Genomic DNA, 18,683 nt, shown 5'->3' on the forward strand with positions numbered 1-18,683 from the left:
GTTCAGTTTAAAATTTTAACCATCCGATGCAGGATAGCTTACTAAGTAAAGGGGAGTATTATGGGATACCTGAAGTCTTCAAAATGCCCTCTTCAAGGCTGTTGAGGAATACCATCCTTTTTTAGTACTTGGTTGCTTCCAAGAATTGTGCATACTTGTAATTCAGAGGAGCACAAAGCTATCTAAACACTTTCAATCTATTGAATTCTTCAGACCTATTAAAAAAACCCTTTAATTTTATACATGCAGGTTCACCACCTATTACCCAAATACTAATTATACCAGCAATTTGCTTACCACATAACCATGAAAACTATGAGTCTGCACATGAATACTTACTCTGAGAGGTCATAAATCAACAGAAACACAGGTTTAAAAATTTTCAAATTTGAAATTTATTTAGAACTCGGGGGTTAAGCGTGGTAAGTTTCCAATTGTCTGATAATAGCATACCCATGTCACTATCACGGAAATTGCACTAATTCCCTCTGCCCCCCTCCCCCTTAGAAATCTGCAGGTTAGTTTTCTTAACAGCCAGTGGTTTTGCAAATAGTGTGCTCCAGGACACTACTGCATTTCCTGAGTGTTCAAAGTTACTGTATGATACATTAAGCTGAAGGAAAAACAATGAAATTATTATTCAGAACTAAACCAGCTACTTTACCTTACTGCTGAAGTACAGAATCATAAAAATGCAATGTATTTTAACAGAAGATTATTTTGGAATGCTTAAAAAGGTGAGGGGGAAGGAAAAAAACACCTTTTTTTTTTAAAAAAAAAAAAAGACATCCTTTTTACTTCAATTTTAAACTGCAAGTCATTAACCTCAAGACTATTAAAAATGGCCAAAGAACTTAAGACTCGCTCATACTGAAATGTAGTTGGGACTAAAATATCCATGTTGGTATTCCTTGACCTTTTAGGGTATTCCTAGTGGCTCTAACAAAAGCAGCATAACAGGGTATCTCTGGTTTGCGTTTATCTTTTTAGTGCTCTTGAAAATGAGTTACTAACAGTAACAGCACTGACCAGAGTGCTTAAACATAGGATTTCAGACAATTGCCTTGCAATGCACTTCAGCTTTATCGTGCAAAACCAATCTAGTCACAAACATCCCCATATTAAACACAATAAATTGTGCCAAAGTATGTGATGTGAATAAATGTCAGCTAATCTATCAATACATTGACAAATGTCAGCTTGTCTATCAAGCATTATTCAAGCCCAGAGTAAAATTTCATCTGTCAGAACTGAGCTCCTCCATGGGCAGACTGCATAGTCTATGTAAGTTACTAGGTTTTGTCCAGAAAAATATCTTCAAAGTTGTATTTAAGTTGTTAAACAGGCTTAGAGGTGAGTTTCAGCCCTCTAAATTCACCATGAATTAATACATCAATAAAGATGTCCCACCATCTGTCACTGGAATTTCTCCGTGAAAGACCACAACCACTTCTTGACCAAAACAAAGCTGAAGCAGTGGCAGCTGATGGAAATGCTAACTACAGTGTTCTTCCATCATTTTTTATGATGCATTAGATTTACTCTCATTTAGAGATTATTTTGGCGGAAGGGTTCTTCAGGCTGCAGCTGAACAAAAAGCAACTTCTTGTCTCAAGTTTCTTTTTTTTTTTTTTCTTTATGGAAACTTGTTTTGAACAAAGAACTGATAGTATAGGCAACTACCAGCAGGAACTATCAAGAGATTGTGTGTTCCACTCTAGTATTATGTCAGTGGCTTGCCAATCCTTTTCCCCTAAAATATTTGTAAAAACATTGGAAATGCCTATGAAATTTATAAAACAGCTCCTTAAACATCTGCTTAATGCCCTTTCCTTCAAATATAAAAGACCTCCACGTTTCAGGGTCTTTTTCTGTGGATACAAGGGAGAGGTCAAGGAAGAGGTAAAAGATAGGATAACTGCTATCTTTTCAGTTACTGTGTTACAAAATTTAAATGACTCCTACTCTAAAGATTAAATACAGACTTTACATAACCAATCACAACAATGGAAATAAATCATAACTGAAACCATATAAAATCCATATCGGTCATGTGACAGTACATTAAGAATAACCTTATATGTTATACAGAAGATACTATACACAAATTGTAAGTTATTTTTCCCCTTAAAAGTCACTGTCAGTAGGATCACAGCCTTACTTTGCAGACAAGTGACTTGAATATTCGTAATTACTAATGGGGAAAATTTAGGTTATAAAAGAAAAAAATGCATCAAGTACACCTTTACGCATGTCTATACCATGATTTAAATCAAAAGCCTTAAGCATTCTCCTACATCCTCCACTTTCAACCTAAATGGAATATTGCTGCCAGTATACAAACCTTAGGGAGGGCACTTCTAATCTAGTTAGTGTAACTATGCTAAAGGACAGCTATCTTACAAAGGAGATTAAGTTCAGATGTTTAGAAACTTTTAACAATAAGAGAAAGTTAGAAACTCTAAACAGCTACTCATATTTAACTATAATTACCTTTTAGAGAGCATTAGACTAAACTCCAGTATTTTCTATGGTCATTGTATTAAAAGAAAGTTCTACCACACCTAAAGGATAAGGCATAGCCATCTACTAATTGGCATACTTGTTTATTTGTCTCAGTTTGTGAAAAGGTCCTTATTTGTGTAAGCAGCAAAACAAACTTCAACTGAATGATTGCTATATGCAAAAGGACTGAAGGCTATTGCCTCTGCAGTGAACTTTACAGTTCTCAACAGCACACACGCAACATGCTATCTGAAAAAAGTTACTAACTGAACTACATGTATTAAATACTGAAAAAAGTTTTACATTTTTATTATAATTTATTTTATTTAACAATCTAAGAAGTTTGCAGCCATCAGAAGTTCCAGTGCAATTTCAGGTGCAATTGGGAATTCAGGAATCTCCGTAGAGCTGTTAGTATAGCGGACCTTGTAGGTGAAATACATGCATACTTTGGATAGGACATGGGATGGGATCTCTCTAAAATTCACCTCATTTGTTTCATTTTCTGCAAACTGTCCTGTAGGAAAAAAAAATAAACAAAACAAAAAAACACAAAACACCAAATGAAAAGTCAGAATCTCAATTCACTGCAAAATGAAACACTTTACCATACTAACACAACACATTCTAAATAGACTTGCGTAAGTCTCATGTTCCTGGTATTAGATTCTTCAGTGTAAAGCAGGATGTGTCACATTCACCACATTACAAGATCCATTACATTACAGATACACTACAGATCCACTGCATTACAAAATGTTTATTTTGGCTGCAGCCTATTAACAATATTCTGAACAACCAGATGAGAAATTTAGGTTGCTTGCTTTATAGATGCTCTGCTCTAAAGGTCACAGTAATAACATTTAAAAAGAAAAAAAAAAAAAAAGCTATCAATCCAAATTTCTAGCTGTCTTATACAAGAATAAAAATTGGTTTATAGATGTTCCGTATCTGCATATGCACATTTATCAGTAGTCCCTTCTGTGATCCCACTAGCTTTGAATTTCTCAGTTAGTTTCAGGCAGATTCGATACAGGGTTGAAACCTCAAAGATGTATTAACTTGATAAGCTGTGAAAACAGGCAGGCAGAAGGGACAGGTAAATCCTAGTTGTACTGGAGGAACGGGTTCATACAGTACGAGTTTATCCCTATTAGATATTGAAGAATTTATCCAAAGCTCAAATCTCAAAACACAAGTACATTTGAAATAAGCTTTCTATAGTGCCTATAAGCATGAAACTTGGATGATATGAAGTCATCCTGTGGTTAGTTCCAGAGCCTTTCTACTGCTATCTTTGTCCCTCTTTTCCTCATCTCTCTGGACTTTCAACTCATTCAGTTGAAAGACAATACAAAAACCACTAACATATACTCCATATTTATGGGAGACCGTTCCCACTACTTCTGTAGGAATCTCCTTCTACCTACAAAGCAGAACTATTTCCTAACGTCTACACACATTTGTATAGAAATATCTGAAGCCAATCTGGCTTGAATTCTAATACAGGAACAGTAGGGAGTAACAGAAGAAATGTTAGCATATGTCACAGTACTGAAATAGAGAACACTTACACATCAGTGAAATGATGACCTACTGAACTATACAGCAGGAGTACTTTACCTTCTCAACGCATTTATTTTGCTAGTTTTTATACAAAATATTTTTGAATACTGACTCTTTTACAGAGCCAAGTTTTCTAGCTCTGTAAGCAGGCTGCTTCGCCTTTTATTCCTTCATATTGTTTGTGGAACAAATTCAGAGCAAGTCTTGTAACTATTCTTCCTCTTAGGTGTCTGGGAAGCTGACAGTGGATCAGACACAACAGACCTGCTGCATATTTTCAAATTCAACCATTACAATGACATTTAGCAGAACATTAAGCTGACAATTTTAATTTTGCTAAGTTTGCCCATCTATTACTAAGTAATTAAAAATATATTAAGCAAATAGATCTCTCCAGTGGGACAAGGGAAGATGAAAGGAAGAGTAAAAGCAAGAAAACTCATGGGTTGAGATAAAAAAAAAAAAGTTTAATAAGGAAAGACAAGTGGAAGAAGAGAAAGGAAACAAAACAAAACAATTGATGCAAAGGTAATCACTCACCACCTCCCGTGGGTAGACTGATGCCCAGACAGTTCCCAAACAAAAGATGGCTAACCTCCCTAACCCCTTCCTCTCCCTTTTTACTTCTGAGCATGATGTTACGTGGCATGTAATATCTCTTTGGTTAGTTTGGGTCACCTGATTAGCTGTGTTCCCTCCCAATCTCTTGCATACTCCCCTGTCTATTCACTGGGTGGGGGGAAGAATGAGAAACAGAGAAGGCCAGGACTCTGTGCAAACACTGCTCAGCAATACCTAAAACATCAGTGTGTTTTCGGCATTGTTTTGGTCACAAATCTAAACCAGAGAACCATATGACCTGCTATGAAGAAAATTAACTTCACACCAGCCAGATCCAGTACAGAATACTAAAAGTTCCACCACAGAGGTGGCAATGCAGAACTACCCCCTCTTGTTTGTTTTGAATTTGACAGCTACATGTTTCCTGTAATACCCTCAAGTTCTCATACCATTGAAAACTAGTAGAAACGATGCCATAAGATTGCTAACTGTCCAAAAGCAGAGAGAGTCCAATTATATGCCTGGTACCACAATACCCCACAGACGTGGACTGTTCCACTGGAAACAGGAACTGGGCAGGATCTGGAAAATTTATCATTTATTCCAACTTTCACTCACTGCATGATATAAATTCAAGCTGTCCAAAAGTGAAAACAAAGGATGTGAAGGTACTAAATACTTTGTGCCTACCTGGTCCACTCAACATAGCTTTTATTGTTCCTGATGTTAATGCATGCTCTCTTTTTACAATGAACTCATGGCCATCGGAGGATATTAACTTCACGTACATAGCATCTGGGCCCTCACACCCACCGTATGTTTTCTCTTCTCCATCTATAACGGAAAACAGATTAACAATTTCAGAACATAATGACTTATTCACATCACTAAGAATGCAAGCTGCAGTCTTTTCTATGACTATGTTTGCAGACAGACAGAACCCCCCAATACAACCAGAAGTAGCAAAGAAGCATTTTGTATATTTGAAGTCAACTTCTCTGAAGCACGCAGCAATGCGTTTTAAAGAATTTTTGAAAGAGTAGGAATTTTTTTATTAACACCTCTCCTCTCACTTCTCCATCACCAAATTCTGACATGATTTCTAAAATCTGCACAGGGATGAAATTTTCCTTTAGACATTCTCAAGTGAACTGAACATATTACTGCTTCCATCCATAAGGCTATTGCCACGTTTATCGTACTAGTACTTCTACAAGTTACCTGAATACATATCTAATATTTTAAAATACAGACTGCAAGGAAAAGAGAGCTTTTTGAAGAATGTGTGAGAATAAAAGCAGTCAGTATTCCTGTACTGAAGGTATGACATGAAATAGGATTCATCCTTCCCCATTGCCCAGCCAGACCCAGAACCATACAGCGTTAGTGCACACCTGTATTGTGACCTTTGGTGGAAAGCAGGGAAAGTGCAAAACTACTAAAACCAAGGAAATCTGGAAATCCTCCCCACAGCAGTTTTGACTATGCTTCTGCTGTTTCCCTTCTCTCTTCCGTCTCACTATATACCTGCTCTCTACTTCGTTTCTCTGTAAGCCCTTATTCCACTTAGAATCATAGAATCATAGAATGGTTAGGGTTGCAAGGGACCTTCAAAGGTCATCTAGTCCAACCCCCCTGCAAGGACCAGGGACATCTCCAACTAGATCAGGTTGCTCAGAGCCTCATCCAACCTGGCCTTGAACGTTTCCAGGGATTGGGCCTCCACCACCTCTCTGGGCAACCTGTTCCAGTGTTCTATAACTCGCATCGTAAAAATTTTTTTCCTAATTTCTAATCTAAATCTACCCCCCTCTACTTTAAAACCATTACCTCTCATCCTATTGCAACAAGCCCTACTAAACAGTCTTTCCCCATCTTTCTTGTAGGCCCCCTTGAGGTACTGGAAGACCGCTATCAGGTCTCCCCGGAGCCTCCTCTTCTCCAGGCTGAACAGCCCCAACTCTCTCAGCCTGTCCTCATAAGAGAGGTGCTCCAGCCCTTTTATCATCTTCGTGGCCCTCCTCTGGACCTTCTCCAACTGGTCCATGTCCTTCTTGTGCTGGGGGCTCCAGAACTGGACACAGTACTCCAGGTGGGGTCTCACCAGGGCAGAGTAGAGGGGGAGAATCACCTCCCTCGACCTGCTGGCCACGCTCCTCTTGATGCAGCCCAGGATGCGGTTGGCCTTCTGGGCCTCAAGGGCGCATTGCCGGCTCATGTTGAGCTTCTTGTCCACCAGCACTCCCAAGTCCTTCTCCTCAGGGCTGTTCTTGATCCATTCTCCGCCCAGCCTATGTTTGTGCCTGGGATTGCCATGACCCAGGTGCAGGACCTTGCACTTGGCCTGGTTGAACTTCATGAGGTTGGCACAGGCCCACCTCTCCAGCCAGTCAAGGTCCCTCTGGATGGCATCCCTCCCTTCCAGCGTGTCAACGGCACCACACAGCTTGGTGTCATCAGTGAACTTGCTGAGGGTGCACTCTATCCCACTGTCCATGTCGCCGACAAAGATGTTGAACAGGGCCGGGCCCAACACGGACCCCTGAGGGACGCCACTCGTGACTGGTCTCCACGTGGACATTGAGCCGTTGACCACCACTCTCTGAGTGCGGCCATCCAGCCAACTCCTTATCCACCGAGTGGTCTGTCCATCAAACCCATGTCTCTCCAGTTTAGAGAGAAGGATCTCATGCGGGACAGTGTCAAAAGCTTTGCACAAATCCAGGTAGATGATGTCAGTTGCTCATCCCTTGTCCACCGATGCCGTCACCCCGTCATAGAAGGCCACCAAATTGGTCAGGCACAATCTGCCCTTGCTGAAGCCATGCTGGCTGTCACCAACCACCTCCTTGCTCTCCATGTGCCTTAGCATGGTTTCCAGGAGAATCTGCTCCATGACCTTGCCAGGCACAGAGGTGAGGCTGACTGGCCTGTAGTTACCCGGGTCTTCCTTATTCCCCTTTTTAAAAACCGGGGTTATGTTCCCTCTCTTCCAGTCATTGGGGACCTCACCACACCGCCACGACTTCTCAAATATGATGGCCAGTGGCTTGGCAACTTCATCCGCCAGTTCTCTCAGGACCTGCGGATGGATCTCATCAGGTCCCATGGACTTGTGCACCTTGAGGTTCCTCAGATGATCCCGAACCTGCTCTTCGAGTACAACGGGCAGTTCTTCATTCTCGCAGTCCCTGCTTGCACCTTCTACAGCTTGGGTGGTGTGACAGGAACTCTTGTCGGTGAAGACTGAGGCAAAAAAGTCATTGAGAACCTCAGCCTTCTCCATGTCCTGGGTAACCAGGACACCAGTTCCCTTCTGGAGGGGGCCTACATTTTCCCTGCACTTTCTTTTGTCCCCTATGTACCTATAAAAGCTCTTCTTGTGGCATTTTATATCCCTGGCCAGATTCAGTTCTGCCAGGGCTTTGGCCTTCCTTACCTTATCCCTGGCCACTCGCGCAGCCTCTTTGTAGTCCTCCCAGGCTACCTGTCCCCACTTCCACCCTCTATAGGCTTCCTTTTTCACTTTCAGTTGGTCCAGGAGCTCCTTGCTCATCCACGCTGGCCTCCTGGCCTTTTTGCCTGACTTGTTTTTCATCGGGATGCACCTCTGCTGAGCTTGGAGGAGGTGCTCCTTGAATATAGACCAACTTTCCTGGGCCCCTCTTCCCTCCAGGGCCGCCTCCCATGGCACTTGGCCCATCAGGTCCCTGAAGAGGCTGAAGTCCGCCTTCCTGAAGTCTAGGGCAGAGAGCTTGCCATGTAATTTCCTTGCTGCCCCGTGGATCTTGAACTCCACCATGTCATGGTCGCTGCAGCCAAGGCTGTCCTTTAGTTTCACATCCCCCACCAGCCCCTCCCTGTTGGTGAGCACAAGGTCGAGCATGGCACCCCTCCTTGTCGGCTCCTCTATCGCCTGCAAGAGGAAGTTGTCATCCACGCGTTCCAGGAACCTCCTGGACTGCCTGTGCCCTGCCGTGTTGTCTCTCCAACAGACGTCAGGGTGGTTGAAGTCCCCCATGAGAACCAGGGCCTGTGACCGTGAGGCTGCTCCTATCTGCCTATAGAGCACTTCATCTGCTCTGTCCTCCTGGCCAGGCGGCCTGTAACAGACCCCCACCGTAACGTCCCCTGTCCGTCCCCATCCTCTAATCTTGACCCATAAGCTCTCTGTCAGCTCCTCCTCCATCCCCAGGTGGAGCTCCACACACTCCAGCCGGTTGCTGATGTAGAGAGCGACACCCCCTCCTCGTCTCCCCTTCCTGTCTTTTCTAAAAAGCCTATACCCTTCCATGTTGACGCTCCAGTCGTATGTGTCATCCCACCACGTCTCCGTGATGCCAATGAGGTCGTAGCCCTGCTTGTGTGCAAGCATCTCCAGCTCTTCCTGTTTATTCCCCATGCTGCGTGCATTGGTATAGAGACACTTCAGCTGGGCCCCCGACAAAGCCGACTTGCTGGCTGGAGCGACAGGGGTGCTATTGCACTGCAGTTTAGGTTTATTTGCACTTTTCTGCGATCCTTCCTCAGCTTCTGGACCCTCGGTGCTGGCACTGGCGCCATGCTGACAGCAGTGGGCTGAACTGTGCTCCCCCTCCCCCACTTCCCTTTTTGTTCATTCATTTATTCTTTCGTAACATCACTATCTGTAAAAGTTGGAAAAACAACATTACTGTTGCCACCACTGCACTGTTCACCCTGTTCACTCTTAACACTTTCCCTATCTTGTCTATTTAGGCAGCATCGTCTGCATCCACTGTCTACTTTGTGCCTGTATAGTGCTTAGCACGGTACGATACCATAGCACTAAGGAGGCTGTCTCTGTAATTGGTCTTTATATATTCCTGTAAACTTTTAAGTAATAAACACTGCAGTAATTTTAAAATATTTTTGAAAAAATGAGTGTAAAAAAACCCCACCCCACTAAATATACAATTTCTATCAAGTTCAAACTGGAAAGCTAATGCCTCCTTTCAAATACTGTATTTTATATGGCAGTGGAGTGTAGAACTAATTTGGCAAGTAATGATAGAATTCCATTTTAAAAATACCTGAATTTGATACTGAGCATAAAATATTATTTTCAGAATAGTATTAATCTTGACAGAAAGTTAAAAATTAAAGTCCTGGAAGCTCTTCCAGCTTGGAAAAGTGTAACAGAAGAGATCCGTACACTTCTAGGGAAGTAATATACTGCCAGTATTTCATGATCGCATGCAGAAGTACAGAAGATAAACCAGATACAGACTACAAACTTTACATTTTATTGTTAGCATTGTTCTTCTAACAAAATACAGAATAGCAATTATATTAATATTAGAATAAGTACCTTGCATTGTATTTAGCGTTACAGCAAATATAACATTACCCAAATCAGTTAAACTGCTTTGTGAATTTGAAGTTAAAATTGAATTGCCATGTCGTCATTGCCAATTTTAATAAAGTACTGGCAGCACCAAAGATGCTAAAATACATTCAGAAAAAGTACAGCTAAAACCAGAATCTCTCCAATCATGTTTCACAAACGAGTCATTTGCAAAGAGACAGATACAACAGTTTCAGACGTTTAGTCAGGGCACACACACATACACACAGTAATTTATCAGAAAAAGACAGTCCTTATTATGATCTCTTAGCCAGAATTCAACCAGCTGACCTCAGTTAACAAACAAAAAATATTTAAAAGAGAACATAGGGAAATTTTCTTGTCCACCATCTAAAAGTTCAGTGCTATAAAGGCATCCTATTTTAGGATGTATATTATGTACATTCCACCACTATGCATATTAAGGAAGTGAAATGTTAGATAGATGCACTCTGAACAAGTCTTTTGACAAATGAACCGTCACTTCAGAAAATCCTCCTGAAAAAAATTTGTAGGAAGTTCCATTAACTTTTGAGGCTAGAAGAAAAACAGTGACAAGATTAACATTTAAACTCTAACAGTGACCTCCTCTACCGATGTAAGAGAGAAAATGCTTCACATTACAGAAATAAAAAAAACCCCTCTAAGATTATGAACTTACCCATTCTGTTCTTAATTAAAAAAATTGTTTCTTTTCAACGGCAGCTTTTGCAGTAGGAGCGTCTGAAAAAACACAAGTGGCAATATTTTCAGTCAGTAGTACAATTTCTTAAGTCAGCTTTAGTTATTAGCCTTTATATTACCATAAACACTTCAGAAAATAATATGACGGTACACAGCGCGCAATGTTGATAAGCAGTATGTTTTGAAAACATTACGTTTTGAAACTGAGCTTTGCTGTCCAGAGATCCCCACCGTATTAAAGAACCTCTAAATTTTAGCTTACTTTGTAAAGAAATTGTTCCCCTGAGATTTTTAAACACCCTTGCCTCTAAAGCCGGAGTTATTTCAAGAGCCTTACAACTTTTATCACCACGTATACCATCCATGCAATGGTTTGAGGAGGTAAAGAAAGCAAGTGCAAAGTGTGCAAATGCTTTCTTTCCCTGTGCTGTGACTAGAGGAGTGGATACCCTGCCATTCAGAGGGACCTCGACAAGGTAGAGAAAGGGGACAACAGGAAACATACGAAGTTTATCAAAGGGAAATGCAAACCCCTGCACCTTGGCAAAGTTACCCCAGGCACCACTACCAGCTGGAAAGCAGCTTTGCAGAAAGAGACCCGAGGTGCTGGTGGACACCAAGTTGAACATGAGCCAGCAACGTGCCTTGCAGCCAAGGCAGCCAACAGCACCCTGGGCTGTATTAGGAGGAGTGTTGACAGCAGGTTGAGGCAGGTGATCCTGCCCCTCTACTCAGCACCGGTGGGACATATCTGGAGTGCCGGGTCCAGTTCTGGGTTCCCCAGTACTGCTAGACTGAACTGTGTCCTCCAAAGGGCCACAAAGATGACCGAGGGATTGGAACGCCTGTCATATGAGGAGAGGCTGAGAGAACTGGGGTTGTTTAGGCTGGAGAAGACTCACAGATCAGTCTAATCGGCTAAATATCTGGCCTCCAATCTGTCCTTCCCAGAAGACTGACAGTTCTTGATACAGTCACAAATGTCACCTAGATAATCTACTTCGGACATTTAATGTAGGTATTCACACGGTAAGTTAACCAGGAGCTCCCATAGCTTGTAAATTGACATCCAGCTTGCTGCATACGTATTTCACCATGTAAATGAATTCAGAGAGTTAGAGAAATCGAAGCACTTATTTGCAAAACAAATCTGGTATGTTCAGATACAACATATATTTCTTTACGCTAAACTGCATCTCTGCTGTGGAAAAGAAAACTTAGGAAGAGAAATTCCACCCACCCAACTGCTGTCCTAAAATTCCTTTCACAGTTGCTCTCCAAACATTAACCCATTATAAATCAATAAACTACTGTTGTGTGCCTACAGGTTCAGGAAAACAGCACCAGTGATTCTGGCTGGTTTCCCTGTCGATATCCAGGGCTGGAGGCAGCAAAGAGACTTAAGAATTCTGACAATCCATGTTGCTTCGAAAAGCAACGAGCAGAGGCACGAACTTCAATTACTGTCTCTGTCCCACGACAGAGACAGACTCCAGAGCAGGACGTGTGGAAAAACAAGAAGAGACCACTCCCTTCATCCCCTCCCGCCTACATTTCTTGTAAAAGCTTAGCCAAAAATGCAAGCAAATTAAGGAGGGAGCTGCAAGATTCAGAAGATGCAGGTCTTTGATGATAGCTTCATTTCTCAACAGCACTTAGGTGCTGATTTGTTCCATCTCCCTTTTTTTTGTAACTGCAAATATGGAATAGCCTGAATGTTTCCTCAAGTTTTCACAACAAGGCACTTTGCCATGTACACCTAATCCCACTACATCTGCATGACCAATAGTTTTTAGTTGTCTGTGGAGAACTGAGCAAAAGGCATCCTCCACTTACATTGTTCTTGTCTTTGAAAATTATCCTGACTTTACAGACATATCTTATAAAATATTTCCTTCCCCACTGGTATAAGAAACATCTTTTCACCTGTACTCTTGCACGTGAAAAGTTCCTGACTGTAAGACACATTCAAGAATGCCCTTTGAGAGTGAATTTGTGTATGCTGTCATAGAGATACCTTAATATCAAGTGTTAAATGCCTTGGCCATTTTTAATAATTCCAGGAACTCATCCAAGGAAATTACATTCCGGTGCTGGAACAGCTGCAGCACAGAACTGATAGGATCTTTCACCCTTCCACCTATTTCAACAGTTTTTGTAAATGGAAATCGAGCATCTTATTGGAGAGTATCTGTTGCTTAGGAACTGAAGGGGTACGTTACATTATTACTTCTACTTCACAGAAAAGGATCACTTGTGCTACCTCTTTCTCTAGCCACAAAAACCTTCCCTGCTCTCCAAAAGAGTAGCGAAACCACTTATATTTTATAAATAACAATTTTTAAAAAAACCCACAGAAGAAGTTACACCATTTTGTGGAGGTACTGGTGATGATGAGACGTCGCTTGGTTTCCAGTACAAATAATGCCACTGGATACAGGAATAAAGACAGGCTAGTTAGTGGGAATGCAAATACACCAACACCTCCCAAGGTAAAAGCATAACTTCAGCTAATACGCTGAAGCTGGGGAACTGAAAAAAAAGTCTACAGCAAAACACTAGAGCTATCCCAAAAATTGTAACGAGCATTTTAATAAAATCAATTGAAATGTGCTATCATACGATTAGAGAGAAAAAAAAACCCCAGTAGTTAACACTTAAAGAAGAAAAAAAGTTATCAGGCATCTCAGTGAATTCTGAATTCCATTTTATGAAAAAGGAAAACAGGATAAAAGTGCAGTAAGTGTTAGCAGATTTAGGACATGCTGGACTAATCCAGTATGTAAAAAATTAATTAGTAATTTCCTTTAAAAAAAACCAAAACTCAAACAAGAAGCAATACAGATTCAGTAAACCATCTGAAGTGATATAAATTTGGTAAGAGGGTAATCTTAAAATGAGAAATAAACTTTCTACAAGAATATAGTATGATGGTGCAAACATGGAACAATTGAACTAGAAAAGAACTAGTAGTTCCTCTAAAAATTATATCAGACTTTTTTTTTTTTTAACAATGCTGCCAGAAAGTAATTGGTAGGTTTAGATGAGACAGAAGTGGAAAGCACTGCAACAAAAGGGGAACAGAGTATTACACACATACAAGTGATCAGTCTTGAAAAATGGCACACTAGAAGCCACATGAAATAAAATCATATCAAATGCAAGATTCCTGCACATAGGGACTGATCAAGCTTCTTTCATGTAGTCAGGGCTTGTTATCTGGGAGTATACTTACTCTGTGATCAACTGTAAACTGATGCAGCTCGGGGGGGTGGAGGGCAGATGGTGGAAAGAGGGGGTGGAAGAGGCAAAGGCACATCAGTGATTTCTTTGCAATAGAAATAGGGGAATATGAACATTGCTGCACATGAGCAACAACTTGTCTGGAATACCACACACAATTCTGAATTCCTGTTTTCAAGAAAAGAACTACAGAAAGGTGCTACTGATATGACCAAAGAGCCTGCTGCATAAAGGAAAAATTAATCTTGTTTACCCAGCTTCGCAAAATAAAACTCAAATAGAGATAAAAATAACAATTAATTAAAAGGATAAACCTCACAGTATTCACAGCACAGTAAAGAAAGCAATTCTCCACTTTAAGTCCAACAAATGAAGATAAACTAAAAAAAAAAGAATTTATACTGCTATTCCAGAATCCAAGTTTGGTTCCGAATATAGAACAAAACTAACATTCTGTTGCCAAAAGATGCGGAAAGCCTACCCGCTTTTACGAAAAAGACATCAAACACTCCATTATATGATGCATTCAAAATGTAAGCAAGGGATACAGTTTGGTTTCACTCAGTTTCTATTCTGATATAACAACGTGTCATTTGCGGGTAGAAAAAAAAAACCAACCTAAAAATATAATCATGAATACTATTAGGTGTATAGACTTATTCCTGACAAAATATGGAGAGTAGAGAGCATAGAAAAATCATAAAGTCAATGCGACAAAAGAAGAGAGAAGGAAAGAAAAACAAGAAAGCTGGGAAATGTGAAAAACATAAAAGAACAATAATAATGTGTTAGCATCTATTGGTTCCTCTTCTGTATCAAGAAGTATTCAATGTGTCATAACACTTCATGAAGATTAGAACATACCGCAATTCAAAATTATTATTTTGTGAAAAGCATCTTAGAATCATAGAATAGTTTTGGGTCGGAAGGAACCTTTAAAGGCCATATAATCCAACCTCCATGCAACAAGCAGGGACATCTCCAACCAGATCAGGTTGCTCAGAGCCTCATCCCACCTGGCCTTGAATGTTTCCAGGGATGGGGCTTCCACCACCTCTCTGGGCAACCTGTTCCAGTGTTCCACCACCCTGAGCGTAAAATATTTTTTCCTGATGTGTAGTCTGAATCTACCTCCTTCTAGTTTAAAACCATTACCCCTTGTCCTATCACAACAGGCCCTACTGAAGAGTTTCTCCCCATTGTTCCTCTAGGCCCCCTCTAGGTACTGGAAGGCTGCTGTAAGGTCTCCCCAGAGCTTTCTCTTCTCCAGGCTGAACAGTCTCAACTCTCTCAGCCTGTCCTCATAGGAGAGGTGCTCCAGCCCTCTCATCATCTTTGTGGCCTTCTTCTGGACTCTCTGCAACAGGTCCACATCCTTCTTATGCTGGGGGCTCCAGAGCTGGATGCAATACGCCAGGTGGGGTCTCATGAAAGTGGAGTAGAGGGGGAAAATCCCCTCTCTCGACCTGCTGGCCACGCTTCTGATGCAGCCCAGGATGCGGTTGGCTTTCTGGGCTGCAAGAGCACATTGCCGGCTCATGTTGAGCTTCTTGTCCAGCAGCCCACCCAAGTCCTTCTCCTCAGGGGTGCTCTTGATCCATTCTCCGCCCAGCCTGTATTTGTGCTTGGCCAGAAAATATACTTAAAACATCTTATTCTTCTCTTTACAACCCTAAGAAAAAAAAATACTATGATACAGTGAGTTTAGTTTGACCTCTTCCCTGCTTCTCTTGAGCATGAAATGCAAGACAAAAACCAAAGCATGTCCATGACCCTCCCACCTCACTCCCAAAGCTGCACGTTCATCTCCCAAGCCTCCTAGAATTTCCAGAATGTAATTTCCTTGTATATCTTGTATGTCAATGAGACCAGAGTAGACTTGAAGAACATATGCTGGTTTAACTGAACACATGCAACCCCTGTACAGATTCCAGAACCCCATTGTTTTATTCTGGTTACCACAAGAAAATTAAATCCACGCAAACATTTCAAAATTCTTTGATCCCACAGAAAACTCTTTAAAAATTCAGATTCTGGTCTTGGGAAATTCAAATGGCTTCCAACTTATTAGCTGTGCAATGCGCACATGGCTTTTGTATACTTCAGATGGTGGCATTTCTGTATTCTGTGCTATCAGCTTTTGGAAAATATGAGGCAAGTAACACAAATGCCGTCATAATTCCTAGATTAGTTTAGAAGCCAAACATGACATTTCCTGGGTGTCATTTTTTTATTAGTAAGAGTTCACCAGTAAACAAAGGCTGTTTTGTGTTAAAACAGTTGCCTCTTACTGTTTAATCCTAAATTCTTATCCTGTTCTTGATCCTATAGACTAACTTGTTCAAAAATACTGCTCTTTAGTTTAGCATTCATCGTTCAGTATGCATATAAAAAATTAATGTAAATAAGGATTGAAGCATATTTAGAAAACACATGAAGGAAAACTGGTATGGTGTGATTTTCAAATCAGCTCATTCACTATTCCACACTCACAGGCACTAAAATTCAAACATTAAGGGGTAAACTGAAGTGTGACAGGAAGGTAAACTACAGGTGAATGCTACTTAAGATAAACAAGAGATGAGGTAGGACACTGTGCATGGAGTATCAAAGATCTCACAATACTTTCATTTTCAGTAATTCCTAAGAAAATATAAAAAAAAATAGGCAGGGAGTTGTTACTGTTTTCTTCCTAAGATACAATAAAAGCCCTGTACTATATACCTCTTGCCATTAGCATAAAAAAAAGCTGCTAGCATACTGCAAAATTTTATAGAGAATGGATTTCTGCCCTCTTGTTAAAGCATTCATCAAAACCTACTGTTATGCAAACTACCCCATAACGAAGACAATGAAATTTTGAACCTAAGTGCAAAAGAACTTGTCAAAATATATCAGAATTCCTTCATTTTAATCTGACAAAACTCCTGCTTTTATGACAAAACTTTAGGGCTTCTTCTAATATACATTAAGAAGTACAAAAACCACAGTAAAACACCTGAAATTAAGCATGCTTTTGAAAGATCTTCATCTGTCCCCACTCAAAGCATAAAGGACAGAAGCATGGACACAAATGTATCAGAAAAAGAAACAAGAGAGTGGGAGACAGAAGAGGGTACCTCCAGAGAATCAACTGGATCTCCTCACTGTACCAATATTAAGTCTTCACGTTAAGACTGCATGAAACTACCTAAATACGTTCACCACCCATTCTAGTATAAAAAAAAAAAAAAAGAAATCTCAAATGAGTTTTCTTTGGTACAACAAGAAAAAATCAGATACTGAAGTACTTACAGTTTCTAAAGACCATCTTAAAGCTCCCAGTGTTAACGGGAATTGTTAGTCAAAATTTTATTGACGTAACTTACACACATTGAAAGGCTGATCTCAAGGCAGGTGGTAGCCACTGTATTGCAGAAAAACTAACTAACACTTACTCCCCTTCTAAGTAACTCTTCTGTTACTAAACATTGTTTCTCTCCCAACAATATTTTTTGTCCTCAGTATAGCAAAAGGAGGAAACTGGAGCACAGAAGGGATTATTCAGAAATAAGAACACAAAGTGGTTCTTAGCCTAAAGGCCTCTCACTTGTTTATTTATCTGTTTTTCTGGCCTGCTTCCAAATTGAACTTTTTCAAGTGATCTTCAGCAAATCCAAGTAAACAAATGGCCTACGACTATCTAAATCTCCCTACAGTGCAGGGCTTAACTCACAATCTACACTTTGTACAGATCCTGTACATAGTATTGCACATTGTAAGATTAAACTGGCCTGTTTAACTGGCAAGTTAACGGCTTAACACCTCTTTTCCTCTTCATACATATATTTGAAAACATCAGTAACTTACCAGTTTTCAGGTTCCCCTAAAGCAGAACCTCCCTCTGAGGAACACGGTATTCAAAAGCTTTTATTTCTTACTACATGTAAGTGTATCACACTTTTCCGTTCACGTTGCTTTGCTTATATTCGTTGACTATTACGGCTAACACACTTCAACCAACACTTCTCACCTTGATATAACAACCCCTGGGGGCGCATCCTAAATTCTTTCGGCCTTAGTTTTTTTCCCCTCTCTCTAGGGCCTGGCGTGGGAAGAGGGCAGACATCATTTGTGGCACAAAAACTTTAAGAGCGATATTTAATTAAAACATCGTTCTGGAAAGCCCCTTTCCCTGCGGCGCCCGGATTTCAAGGAGACGGCTTCACTCCCGCAGGCAAAGAAGAGAAACGCGCCCTTCGCCACCGTCCCGGCGGGGGAACCCGGACATGGCACCGCACCCCTCCGAACACTCCCCGACGGCACCCCGCGCTCCCCCGGCCGCCCCAAGCCCCTCCGCTCCGCCGCTCGGCTCCCGTCCAGCCCCCGCCCGCCTCCAGGAGCGGGGAGAGCGCGGCGCGGAGGCCGAGGCCTGCTCCCCTCCCAGGGGTAGGCCCCGGGGGCTCCCCCCTCCCCGTTTTTCGCCCTTCTCGCCCCCCTGGGCTACGACAGCGGGGCCTCCTCGCCCCGGTGGATCCATCCCCCGCCGCCCCCGCAGCCACTCACCCGTCAGCGCCGCTCCCTCCGCCCCACTCGCAGGGCCCCCGCGGTGTCGGGCCAGCTGCCTCCCAAGAACTTCCGGCAAGGTCACGGGTCACTTCCGGCCCCCGCTCCCTGCCCGCCGACGGCTTGCGGCGCCCTTCTCCCGGCGTGCTGTGTGGCGAGGAGTGGTGCATGCTGGGGAGCGTAGTTCCCGGGGGGGGGGGCAGGCAGGTACCGG

General features: G+C 41.7%; 1 protein-coding gene across 2 annotated transcripts; it reads right to left on the minus strand.

Moving 5' to 3' along the window:
• Window positions 1-371: 371 nt before the first annotated feature.
• On the minus strand, window positions 372-18,621 carry ELOC (elongin C). Of its 2 annotated transcripts, XM_086740939.1 has the most exons (5): window positions 18,470-18,547; window positions 17,937-18,008; window positions 10,659-10,720; window positions 5,323-5,466; window positions 372-3,022 (listed from the first exon to the last, which is right to left on the minus strand). In XM_086740939.1, the coding sequence occupies exons 3-5, from the start codon at window positions 10,660-10,662 to the stop codon at window positions 2,832-2,834; spliced, it is 339 nt and encodes a 112-aa protein (XP_086597065.1). In that variant the 5' UTR covers window positions 10,663-10,720; window positions 17,937-18,008; window positions 18,470-18,547; the 3' UTR covers window positions 372-2,831. The 2 variants fall into 2 exon arrangements, with proteins under 2 accessions (XP_086597065.1, XP_086597064.1); XM_086740938.1 differs by lacking the exon at window positions 17,937-18,008 and having other exon boundaries at window positions 18,470-18,621.
• Between the last annotated feature and the right edge of the window lie 62 nt (window positions 18,622-18,683).

The sequence above is a fragment of the Chlamydotis macqueenii genome, chromosome 2, assembly GCF_036417535.1.
Source record: "Chlamydotis macqueenii isolate bChlMac1 chromosome 2, bChlMac1.mat, whole genome shotgun sequence".
NCBI lineage: Eukaryota > Metazoa > Chordata > Aves > Otidiformes > Otididae > Chlamydotis > Chlamydotis macqueenii.